At 37.9% G+C, this 12,146-nt stretch overlaps 1 protein-coding gene across 1 annotated transcript in view; it reads right to left on the bottom strand.

Annotated features, from left to right (window-relative positions):
• The window catches only part of LOC150103986 (uncharacterized), a 28,604-nt gene extending 16,951 nt beyond the window's left edge, over positions 1-11,653 (bottom strand). The window contains exons 1-2 of the mRNA XM_090397233.1: positions 11,635-11,653; positions 2,784-2,945 (exon numbers count right to left, since the gene is read on the bottom strand). Coding sequence (XP_090253359.1) covers positions 2,784-2,898 — 115 coding nt within the window. The 5' untranslated portion in view covers positions 2,899-2,945; positions 11,635-11,653. The remainder of the gene's footprint in view (positions 1-2,783; positions 2,946-11,634) is intronic.
• Positions 11,654-12,146: the final 493 nt, after the last annotated feature.

Genomic DNA, 12,146 nt, shown 5'->3' with positions numbered 1-12,146 from the left:
TAGATTGGACAGTGGAAAGAGCATATAGTAATACATGAACAAATGTCTTAGGTAGTATGTGATGGAAGGAATACAAGGATGAAGAGTTTTGGATTTATTCATAGTATCAAAAGATCTGATTGTGACTAAGGGGTTATTGCTGTCCCTGAATGGTGGGAGTGATCCAGGGGCGAATGCTGGTCTTGAAATTCACACTTGCTCTTGTTATCATTCAGGGAATGAGAGGTGTGATTGAAGTCTGATTAGCGGAATAATGAATTACCGACCATTTAAAACTATGTACAGGTAACTCTCGTATAACGCAGATGTTAGGTTCCGCAGAAATGGCGCATTATATAAATCACATTATGCGAGTCTGAGATCACATAAAAAAAGTAGGGTTATGTTCCGAAATCGTTTTTTTTTTTTAACTTATATAAACAATGAAACAAATGCATACTATAAAAATTACAAATTGTACTTAAACTTCATTGCACATAATGCATAAATGTTTTAGGCAAAATAAAATAGTGCATGTTTTAATCTTTCATAGCATGAGGATTGGTTAATAAACACTGCCTTTGTCATGTAATCACCTGATGCATTACTACAAAACAGTAGAATAATTCTATCTTTGGAAACTTTGAATTCAGGAGCTGATCTTTCATTTTTCGAAATATAGGTGCGTTTTTGCACTTTTTTTCCAATATAATCCGGATTCATCCGCACTGATCACCACACCTGGTCTGCACTATAAATGTTTATAAACTTTGAGAGTTTTTTGTTTAATAAGATTTCCATCCATAGGAATTTTCTTTTGAGGTGCAATGTTCTATCGAAATCATTAGAGATGTCTCCATTTTTCCATTAGAATATCGCATACACGAGCAACGCGCTTTGCACTTATTGTTGACCCAACAATAAACACTTTCTCAGATTTTATGTTCATTTTGTTTGATTGTTCGAATTGTCGATTCATTTAAATTCAAAGTCCCTGCAAAAACTCCTGGTTTTTCTCCATTTTTCAACTGATCCAAGATTTTGAATATTTTTCTTCAAGCGAAATTAATTTTGTTTCCAATGTTGATTTTTCCCATTCATTGCAGTTTGTGGCCATTACTATAAAAATAATTTTTTACACAAAAAAAGCAAGCATTACATATTGTATGTAACTCACCAGAAAATAAAGTGCTCAATTTGAGATGAACACACTTATGATTTTTAATGCACTTCCCTGGCAGAAACGAGGACAATTTTCAACAATAAATGTTTTATACGGTAAACAATTGAGGTACATGCGTGCTAAAGGGTATTCCTCCTAATATAAATTTGCTACTTATAATTACATGTGGGATACAGGCAGACATAAATTTAACGAAGATAAAATTTGATTTTTAAGTCGTGCAGTGAAAAACATATGAAAAGATAAAGGGTTACTACAATTTGTAGACCCTGTTTTTATCGGAATCGCGTTGTATAAGTACCGCGTTCAACAAGGGTTACTACAATTTTAGACCGCGTTATATCGAAACCACGTTGTATAAGTACCGCATTATATGAGGGTTACCTGTATTTAGAAATTTATGTACATTTAATCATACAAATACAACATTTATTTTACAAATGATATTCTATCTTTTTCAATTTAGCTACTTGAATATAAATTCTACCCTACAGTTCTTCATGAACTGGTCAATAACATTGTCATTAAAAGTTGGTTGTAACCTAATTTTCCCAAGCAACACGCACACTTGTAAAGGCTGGCTGAAGCTCACTGGCTAGAGCTACTTTGACTGCGTATGGCCCGTGTTTAAGCAACAGGGTGAGATGACATGGAGGGAGCGGGAATGGCTGCGTGCAGCATGAAATCACAGTGCTGAAACGAGGACCTGGCAACCAAGCAAGCCAGGGTAGCTTGACTAGCATTAGCCTTCGATACACAATGCAAAGCTCAATTATTGCTGCACAAGCTTAAAACGTCTTCTGTCTACAAAAATAAAAGCCTAAATGGAATGCTTATAAATGCATGCATTTATTAACAAATAAATATTACTTCTTTCTCAATTAATGAGCTTGCACAGCAAGCATGGAGAATTTTCCACTGGAGTGATCATGTATGGTGCTGGCATTAGGAGAAAAATACACACAGCATACAAATTTGATAGAATGGGATAAAAAGATTTTTAGTCAAAACAAATCATGAAGAGAAGAATGTAAGTTAAAAAATCCCTGACATAGTATATTAGAATAAGTATATGCACAAATCCATCTTTAAAAAAAAAAAAGTAAAAGAGTATGATTGGGAAGACTGCAACAAAACTGGTCTGGGTAGTAACCCTTCCCATAATGCATAGCATTATACATGTCCATAAGGATATATGCTTTGCATTATGGGATACTAAGGCAAGTAATGTGAAGTCATTAGCCTCTATATATGAGTTGCCGAGTCGTGAAATTAATTCACGTGTAAACTTTGTTTGCTTACACTTAGATAAAGGATTAAACCAAGAATATAATTTCTTGGTACCTTTAATTTATAGCATAACCAAGTGGAAAAACTTTCCCACAATGAGTCTTCTGACTCCATGAAAGATGGATGTTCTTAATAACAAATATATAATTATCATAAGCTTCATGTTCTTTATTTTCATGAAACATTTCTTAAATAATATCTCATGCATTTGAAAGCTAAAAAAATAAAATAAAATAAAATAAACACAGATGGAACACCATGTTTATTTTATTCTTCTTTTTTTTTTTATTAAACGTGATTTAACTTAGCAAAAAAATTGGGTTTCACTTACTTAATGTTTCTGTAAATGCTGTAGCCAGATAAGTTAAAAATTCTACTGTAGTTTGTGGCCAACTAGAGTCTTCAGGTAAATGAAGATACCTGTAGGTCATCTTCTTTAACGGCATTTCTTTTGGAAACAAACGACATGGAACCAAGGATTCTGAAGTGTCATCTAAATTGAGATAAAATGTTGCTTACAGGACACCTGTATGCTATACACTGTAATTATTTCTTATTTTTCCAATAGCATTAACTGTATGCAGATGCTTTTAAATAGCAACATCAAAAAAAGTGACAGTCATGGAACATTCTGGAATCATCAAGTCAAAGATAAAGAACATTATTACAAAAAACTTGACTGATTAGAAATTTAAATAATAGTACTCATCATCATCATCATATTATTATTTCCTCAGGCATTTCCATGGAGTCAAAAACTCATTGTGAGAGACTCATACAACCATTGTTCACACAAAACCTATCATGTGGGGAAACAGTGGTATAGTGATTAGCATAGGTTGACCAAGCAGTTGACCCAGGTTCGAATTTCGGTCATCGCAGTTTTAGTTTTGCCGCGGTATGACAGAGTATTGCTGAGAAGGAAGTCCATAATTGCGAATGACTCAATGCATAGGTTACACAGGAGGAGTGGTTTGTGTAGATGTGGAGTTTATGGAGTGAATTTGACAGGCAAAAGGACTTATACAAAAAGGATGGTTTGCATTCTGAATGGATTTGGTGTTCAGAGAATGAAAAATGTGTTGTTGAATGAAGTGAAAGTGGATGTTCAGAATCAGGGAAACTAGAGCTTTTAGTTGGGGGGGGGGGTAAGCTGTTGAGTGGATATGCAGACATTGAGGCAGTTCAGCAAGAATATATATAACTTTCCCAAGTTAGCACTTCTGATTTGTTACCAGTGGTACTGGGATAGTTAGTATAAAGCATCTGGATAGCAGTGGGCAGAAGGGGGCTTTTGCACTTTATATATACTATTGTCAGGAGCATTCGGAACAAGCAGGAGGAATTTTTGACATTCTATCCTGACCAATGGTTATTGGCATTAGTGAAACATAGCTAACAGAAGATGATATAGTTAGTGGGATAGAATGTGAATGGTATAGCGTGTTCAGGGAGGATAAAGAGAAAAGAATGGAGGGAGGAGTGTTATTGATGATAGCCGATGAATTGCAACCAAAGAGAGTATTATTATTAATTATTCATATGGAGTTTCCTCCCTTTTTCTCCCCCAACCCTATTGGGGCGAGTTGACCCCCCTTCATGGGGGGTTAAGTATTTATGGCTGTAGATCTGTGTGTGTTCACAGGGCCGGTTTGCCTGCTTGTGGGATGAAAAACGCCAGATAAACTGGCGGGAAAAACCCTACTGCCTGCACCCAACACCGGCTAACTTGGCTATGACTGAGGAAGACCCTCAAATTCTTCACGTCTTCGACGGGAATCGAACCTGGGACACTCCTTCCCCAGTCATACGGTTGCGAAGCGCACAGCCACTAGGCTAACTGCACAGACACCAAAGAGAGTAGGTTCAACTGCAGGCCAGTGAAAATAGCATATATGAAGCTATCTGGTGTGAGATTGAGGCCAGCAGATCAAAATATACAGTTGGATACTGCTATAGACCAGGGGATGGAAAAGATGATAGAGATAGTATGCATCAGCAAATAGACTCAATGAGTGGAGGACAGGTAATTATTATCGAGTATTTTAACTATAGCAACATAGATTGGAAGGGAGAGGACACATGGGAGGAAGGAATGGAATTTATGCATTTACTAAGAGATAATTACCTGACATAGCACGTAATGGAATAGATTAGGGTGTCAAGAATGCTCAATCTAATAATTGCATCTCAGAATTTGTCTATAATGAATATGACCATGTTGCCACCAACTGGTCATATTCATTATACCATTCAAAGAGAGTGGTCATATGGTCTTGAACTGAGAGGTGGTTAAATGTGTGGAATTTTCTGTTCAGACCGGGTATATGTGGAATTACAGAGCTAGTAAATATGACAAGCTTAGGAGATTTCTTGGATCGGTGCCATGGCATGTAAAATTGCAAGGGCTGGATGTTGATAGTGCATGGGAAGTGGTAAAGGGGTGTTTGAGGGAGATAATGGCAACCTACATACCTAGAGTCACAGAGAGTAAATCAAATGGAAGTTAAATAGATGAATATCATCATCAAGCTGGAGCTGCAAAAAAAGAAACAATTGTGGAGAGAATTCAAGGAGAAAAGTGACCTGTAGGCACATGAACAGTACAAGGCACAGGCCAGAAGAGTAACAAGTGTGGTAAGAAATGCAAAAGCAGATTATTATTATTATTATTACGGGTATCTCCATGGAGTCAGTAGACTCATCGCGGGAGACCCAAACTAGCAAAACAATATCTGTCATATCTCTTCTTGAATTCATTTACAGACGAAGAGCTCACAACTAAGTCAGGCAATGAATTCCACTCATTCACCACCCTCCAGGCAAAAAAACCTTGTTCTGACACCTTTGTTAACCACACTCTTCTTTAATTTCCAGAGATGACCTCTTGTTCTTCCATCACTATCACACAGCTGAAACATTTCCCCTGCATCAATCCTATAAAAACCTTTTAGTAATTTGAATGTTTCTATCATATCCCCTCTTCTTCGCCTATCAACCAATCTCTGCAATCCACAAGCTCTCAATCTATCAATGTAGGGAGCATTTTTTATATCACTCACCAACTTGGTCACTCTTCTCTGAACCCTCTCCACAGCCTCCTCATCTCCAAGGAATCCAGGTGACCAGACCTGAGCACAGTAATCCAAATGTGGAAGTATCAATGCTTTATAAAGGGGAATAATAACCTCTTTATCTCTGGATGTCAGTGTGTTCCTCAACAACCAAGTAATCCTATGTGCAATCTTGGACACCTTAGCAATGTGTCCTCTGAACTTCATCTCCCTATCTACCAATACCCCTAAGTCCCTAGCCTCATCAATCTCTTGGAGTACCTTTCCATCGATGTAGTACACAGCTGGTAATCTTTTAATCCCAAAATGCATGACTTTACACTTTTCCACATTGAACTGACATCCATTTTCTTTTGCCCATTTTACCAGCTTATTTAAATCCTCCTGCAAACTTTCAACATCAGCTTGATTTTTTATTGCACTACACAACTTTGCATCATCAGCAAACAACTGAATATCTCCCTTTAAGCCGTTTCCTATATCATTTATATACAAATTAAACAACATTGGCCCAAGCACAGAGCCCTGAGGCACACCACTGGTCACCTGCCTCATTCTGGACTCGGCTCCTCCATACACCACCTTATGGTATCTCTCCCTGAGCCATTCTCCTATCCATATCACCAATTTAATATCCATTCCCATCTGCTCCAATTTGCGTAACAGTGTTCTATGGGGTATCCTGTCAAAAGCCTTAGCAAAATCCAGAAGTACCACTGTGTAGCCAGTTCCTTTGTCCAACTCAGATGTTATTCTATTATGAATAATGAATGCAGAAGATGTCAAAATCTTGCAGGATGATTTGGATAGATTGGAGTTCTGGGCTAAGGAGAATCGATGTCAATTTAATGTGACAAAATGTAAGGTTATGCGTTTTGGGGTGAAAAGATTAGCAGCAGTATACCACATTGGTGGAACTGTACTCCAGGAGATTGATGAGGCCAGGGACTTGGGGAATGTTGGTGGATAGGGAGATGAAGTTTAGGGGCACATTGCAAAAGTGGCTAAATCAGCTCATGAAATCACTTGGTTGCTGAAAAATACTTTGACGAGCAGAGACAAGTTAGCCTGCATTGCTAACTTCCTTTGAATCCCAAAATGAGAATCCCAAAACAGTTTTTTCTATATGCTGTAAATAAAAGAAAAAATGTTTATGGCAGAATAATTTTAAGGAATGCCAATGATAGGGAGGTAACTGAATCAGTCAAAATAGTAGAATTACTAAGTGAACACTTTACAAGAGTATATCATCCAGGTGGTGATACTGCAGGAATGAGAGAGCCAAAGGCTTATATGGGAACTGAGATAAAGTGGGATTGGATGATATTATTATTATGTGACACCTCCAGGGAATCCAAAGAATCATCAAAGGGGGGGGGGAGCACCCACTCTACAACCCCATCTCCACCCCTCAATCCACCCACCACAATGAACTGCAACCACACCAAAGTCATCTACTGCCCACCAGCATCCTCAAAGACAACCACAAACATCCATGCCCATGGCAGGATCTGAACCCGCAACCCTTTGGCTGGAGAGCAGATATGCTAACCACTCAGCCAACCTGACAGGATAAAATATGCAAAGTGTTCATAATGAGATTGGGTGCCATTTATCTAAAGTCAAGAAAGATGGGGAGAAAAAAATCTTGAGCCAGCCAGGATTCGAACCTGGAATCTTCTAATCCGTAGTCAGACGTGTTATCTGTTGCATCACTGGCCCATATATTAGCTCAAGTCTTACATGAAGTGGTAAAGGGATTGTCAGTGCCCTTGACCATATTGTTTAATCTAAGTCTCAGCTCTGGTTTAGTCCCGAGGTGGTGAAAAGAGGGGAAAAATAGTCCCATTGCATAAAGGAGGCTCCAAGACTGATGTAGTAAATTACTGACCAATCAGCATATCAGGAGTTGTCAAAGTATTGGAGAAGTTGATTAAGAGCAAAATACAGGAATGGATAGATGGAAATGGTATACTGTATGGGAGGGGCATCATGGTTTTGTGAAGGGAAGGTCATGCCTCAGTAACTTGCTCACGTTTTATAATGCAGTGACAGCTGAGTTGGATAAAAGTAATGGGTTTACAGTGATACTGCTGGACTTTGCAAAGGCCTTTGACAGGATTATTATTATTATTATTATACACCTCCAGGGAGTCCAAAGACTCATCGAGGGAGGGCATCTGCTCTACAGCTGTCTGCACTACTTAATCCACCAACTGACCGCAACTACATCAACAGCATCTACCTCCGACCACAACTAGTATTTCCAAAGACAATCACAAACATCCATGCCCACAGCGGGATTCGAACCCGCAGCCTTTTGGCTGGAGAGCGGATACACTAACCACTCGGCCAGCCAGGCTGTAATCACATGGAATTTTAATCAGCAAACTGTAGCGCATGGAAATGGATAGGAGGATGTTGATGGAGAGATATCGGATAGTAGTTTATTCAGAGAAGAGTCCAAAAGAAGGTCTGTGACTAGTGGTGTTCATTATTTGTTCATTAACAATATAGGAAACAGTGGCGGCCGGTGAAAAAATTTTAAGTGGGGGTGCTGCATATACAAAAAAAAAAAAAAAAACTTTTTTTTCCTAATCAGTAATGAATTTATTAATAAATAAATTTACATATTAAAAATTGCTTTATTAAAAATATCTCATCCTCACCACGAACAAAAACAAATAATAAAAGTTTCGTATCAATAGCAATGACAAGTGCAAACAAATATCGGCATTAGATTGCAGTGCATTTGTTTCATGTAACGATAATTGAAAAAATATAATTCTTTTCATATTTTCAACAGTGACACTCGTCATAATTCAGCCTTGTATCTATAATAAATAAATAATTATATGTTATTTTAACAAAAAAAAATAAGATTTACAAAAAATAGTTCACCACAAACACGTGCCAATAATAAACGTTTCATATCTCACAGAAATAACGAGCACAGGCATAAGATACATTATGTTATGTCATTAGATACAAGTGTATCTAATGACATAACGGGCAACGACAAGGCAAACAAATATCGGCGTTAGATCACAGTGCGTTTGTTTCATGTAACGATAATTGAAAAAATATTATTCTTTTCATATTTTCAACAGTGACACTCGTCATAATTCAGCCTTGTATCTATAATAAATAGATACAATCTATAATAAAATAACATAATTATATGTTATTTTAACAAAATAAAATAAGATTTACAAAAATTTGTTCACCACACACATGCACTAGTAATAAACATTTCATATCTCACAGAAATAATGATGGTATACTGGCACAAGTCTTACATGAAGCGGCTAAAGAATTATCAGTGCCCTTGACCATGTTGTTTAATCTGAGTCTCGGTCTGGTTTAGTCCCGAAGGTGTGGAAAGAGGGGAAAATAGTTCCACTGCATAAAGGAGGATCCAAGACTACTGTTGCAAATTACTGACCGATCAGCATATCAGGAGTCGTTGTCAAGGTCTTGGAGGATGGTAGTCAAGGGAAAATCCAATGATAATTGGATTGATAAAAATGAGATACTGTACAGGGAACAGCATGGCTTTGTGAAGGGTAGATCATGCCTCAGTAACTTGCGCTAGTTTTATAACACAGTGACGGCTGAACTAGATAAGGGTAATGGGATACTGCAGGACTTGGCTAGGGCCTTTCACAGGATACCACATGGAATTCTAATCAGTAAACTGCAACATATGGGGATGGATATAGGGTTGGTGAGAGGATAGGAGGGTGGTTGATGGAGAGATATCAGAGAGTAGGTGTTCATTAACGATATAGGGAAGGATCTAAGAGGAACAGTTCATTTGTTCACTGATGATGCAAAGTTGGTAGGACAATAGGGAATGCAGAAGATGTCAAAATCTTGCAGGATGATTTGGATAGATTGGAGTTCTGGGCTAAGGAGAATCGATGTCAATTTAATGTGACAAAATGTAAGGTTATGCGTTTTGGGGTGAAAAGATTAGCAGCAGTATACCACATTGGTGGAACTGTACTCCAGGAGATTGATGAGGCCAGGGACTTGGGGAATGTTGGTGGATAGGGAGATGAAGTTTAGGGGCACATTGCAAAAGTGGCTAAATCAGCTCACGAAATCACTTGGTTGCTGAAAAATACTTTGACGAGCAGAGACAAGCAAGTTAATGTTCCTGTGTACCGAGCCTTGATAAGACCTCATCTAGACTATTGTGCCCAGATTGGTCACCTAGGTTTCTTCTTGATGGGGAGGAGGTGGAGAGGATCCAGAGGCGAGTGACCAAGATGATAGCAGGTCTATGGAATGAACCTTATGAGAACAGATTGAAGATTTGTGGGTTGCAGAAAAGGGGAGATATGATTGAGACATTCAAATTGCTGAAGGGTTTCTATAGGATTAATTCAGAGGATATTTTTGAGATCAGGCCTGGTGGTGGAAGAACTAGGGGACATCTATGGAAGCTGGGCAAGAGTGTGGTTAGCAAGGGTGTTAGAGCTGGGTTCTTTACTTTTAGAGTGGTAAATGAGTGGAATAAGCCACCAGAGTCTGTTGTGGGTGCTATGACAGTGAATGAGTTCAAGGCAAGGTATGATAGATACTGTGAAAATGTCGAATAGTTGTGTGGAGATGATGTTTAGGGCTCCCCTCGATGAGTCTAAGGACTCCCTGGAGTTGCTCGTAATAATAGTAATAAGGTGCGTAAGCATACTAAAAATACACTGCCGTGTGAGCAGTTACAGTTGGGAATGACGTAACGTGTAATGACAAGCGCAAACTACCGGAGTTAGATCGCAGTGCACTTGTTTCGTAATCAAAAGCGATAATCGAACAATTCCAATTATTAACTATTCAGTCTATGTCAAAACATAAGCTGTAACCTTTAATATGTTGTATTGCATTTATATAATGTTGTAAGCATTGTTATTATTTATAAATGCAAACAAATTTTAATTTTTTCATTTTTTCCTTGGGGGTGCTGCAGTGTCGCAGTGCTTATGTACAGGCCACCACTGATAGGAAAGGATCTGTGAGGAACTGTTCCGTTATTTACCAATGATGCAAAGTTAGGTAGAGCAATAGTTAATACAGATGATGTCAAATTTTTGCAAGATAATTTGGATAGATTGGCAGACTGGGCAAAGGAGAATGGATATCAGTTTAATATGGCAAAGTGTAAGGTTATGCATTTTGGAATGAAAAGATTCCCAGCTGTATACCACATTGGTGGAACTGTACTCCAGGAAATCGACAAAGCCAGAGACTTGGCACTGTTAGTGAATAGGAAGTTAAAGTTTTTTTTTTTGGGGGGGGGGGGAAGCGTTGCGCATAGCAAAAATGGCTAAAGCAGCTCATTAGATCACTTAGTTGCTGAAGAATACTTTGACAAGCAGGTTATTGTTCCTCTTTATTGAGCCTTGATAAGACCCCATCTTCACTACTGCATGCAGATGTGTGCCAGAGTTTCTTGGCAATGAGGAGAAGGTGAAGAGGATCCAGAGGTGAGTGATCAAGATGCTAGTAAGTCTATGGCATGAATCTTATGAGAACAGGTTGAAGATTTGTGGGTTACAGAAACAGGTTGATAGGTGGAGAAGGGGAATGATATGATTGAGACATACAAATTACTGAAGAGTTTTTACAAGACGAATTCAGAGGAAATTTTTCAGAACAGGTCTGGTGGTGGGAGAACTAGTGACCATCCATGGAAACTGAATAAGAATGTACTTAACAAGAGTGTTAGAACCAGGTTTTTTGCTTGAAGAGTGGTGAATGAATGGAATAAGTTGCCAGAGTCTGTTGTGGGTGCCATGACTGTGAATGAATTCAAAGCAAAATATGTGCAAATGTTGGATAGTTCATGATGTTTAGGGCCTCCCTCGATGAGTCGAAAGACTCCTTGGAAGTTTCGATAATAATAGCAATAATAATAATAATAAAACTTTTGCAATGCCTGTAGTGCATAATTCAGAAGGTCAGAAGTTTGAATTCAGGATGATTAGAGTAGAAATTTCAGAATAGCTGTAAAAAAGGAAATAAACTTGAATGTGAGAATTACAAAGGAATTTTTCAATTGAGAATTTCAAAGTAAAATTTATGCAAATAAGATAACTGCAATACCTCCTCTCCTTTCATCCCACAATTTTTTCACACTTTGTGTTGATTATCCCACTAATTAAGAACCTGGAGAGCTACGTTCTTCTACTTTATATATACCTATAAAGTAGTAATATGTTTGCTATATACTGTATATAAGTATGCTTATATATATGCTCTATTAAGTACTTTTTATATATATATTTATAAGTATACTAAGAAAAAAGTATAAGTAGGCTAAGAAAAATTTAAGAACAAGTTGGATTCAGGTAGAATACAGCTGATATGATGGAATTATAAGAAACATATTTTTATATACGTGGGTGGTTGCCAGCAATGTGAGGACCTCTGTAAGAAAAGGGTATATATGTGGAACCACAAGGAGGGGAGTGATTATGAAGAGCTCAGAAGACAGCTTGCAGGTGTAACTTGAATGAGGAGTTAGCTGGAAAAGAGATCAATGCAGCTTGGGGGATTTTCAAAACCATCTAGTAGATCCAATGTCTAAATGTATTCCAAGGGTGAGAAGGTTAAAT

The sequence above is a fragment of the Typopeltis vanoorti genome, chromosome 8 (assembly GCF_054136105.1).
Source record: "Typopeltis vanoorti isolate ZY-2024b chromosome 8, IOZ_Tvanoo_1.0, whole genome shotgun sequence".
Lineage (NCBI taxonomy): Eukaryota > Metazoa > Arthropoda > Arachnida > Uropygi > Thelyphonidae > Typopeltis > Typopeltis vanoorti.
Note: the sequence above shows the minus strand (reverse complement) of the source record. Positions and strands in the feature narration are given on the sequence as shown.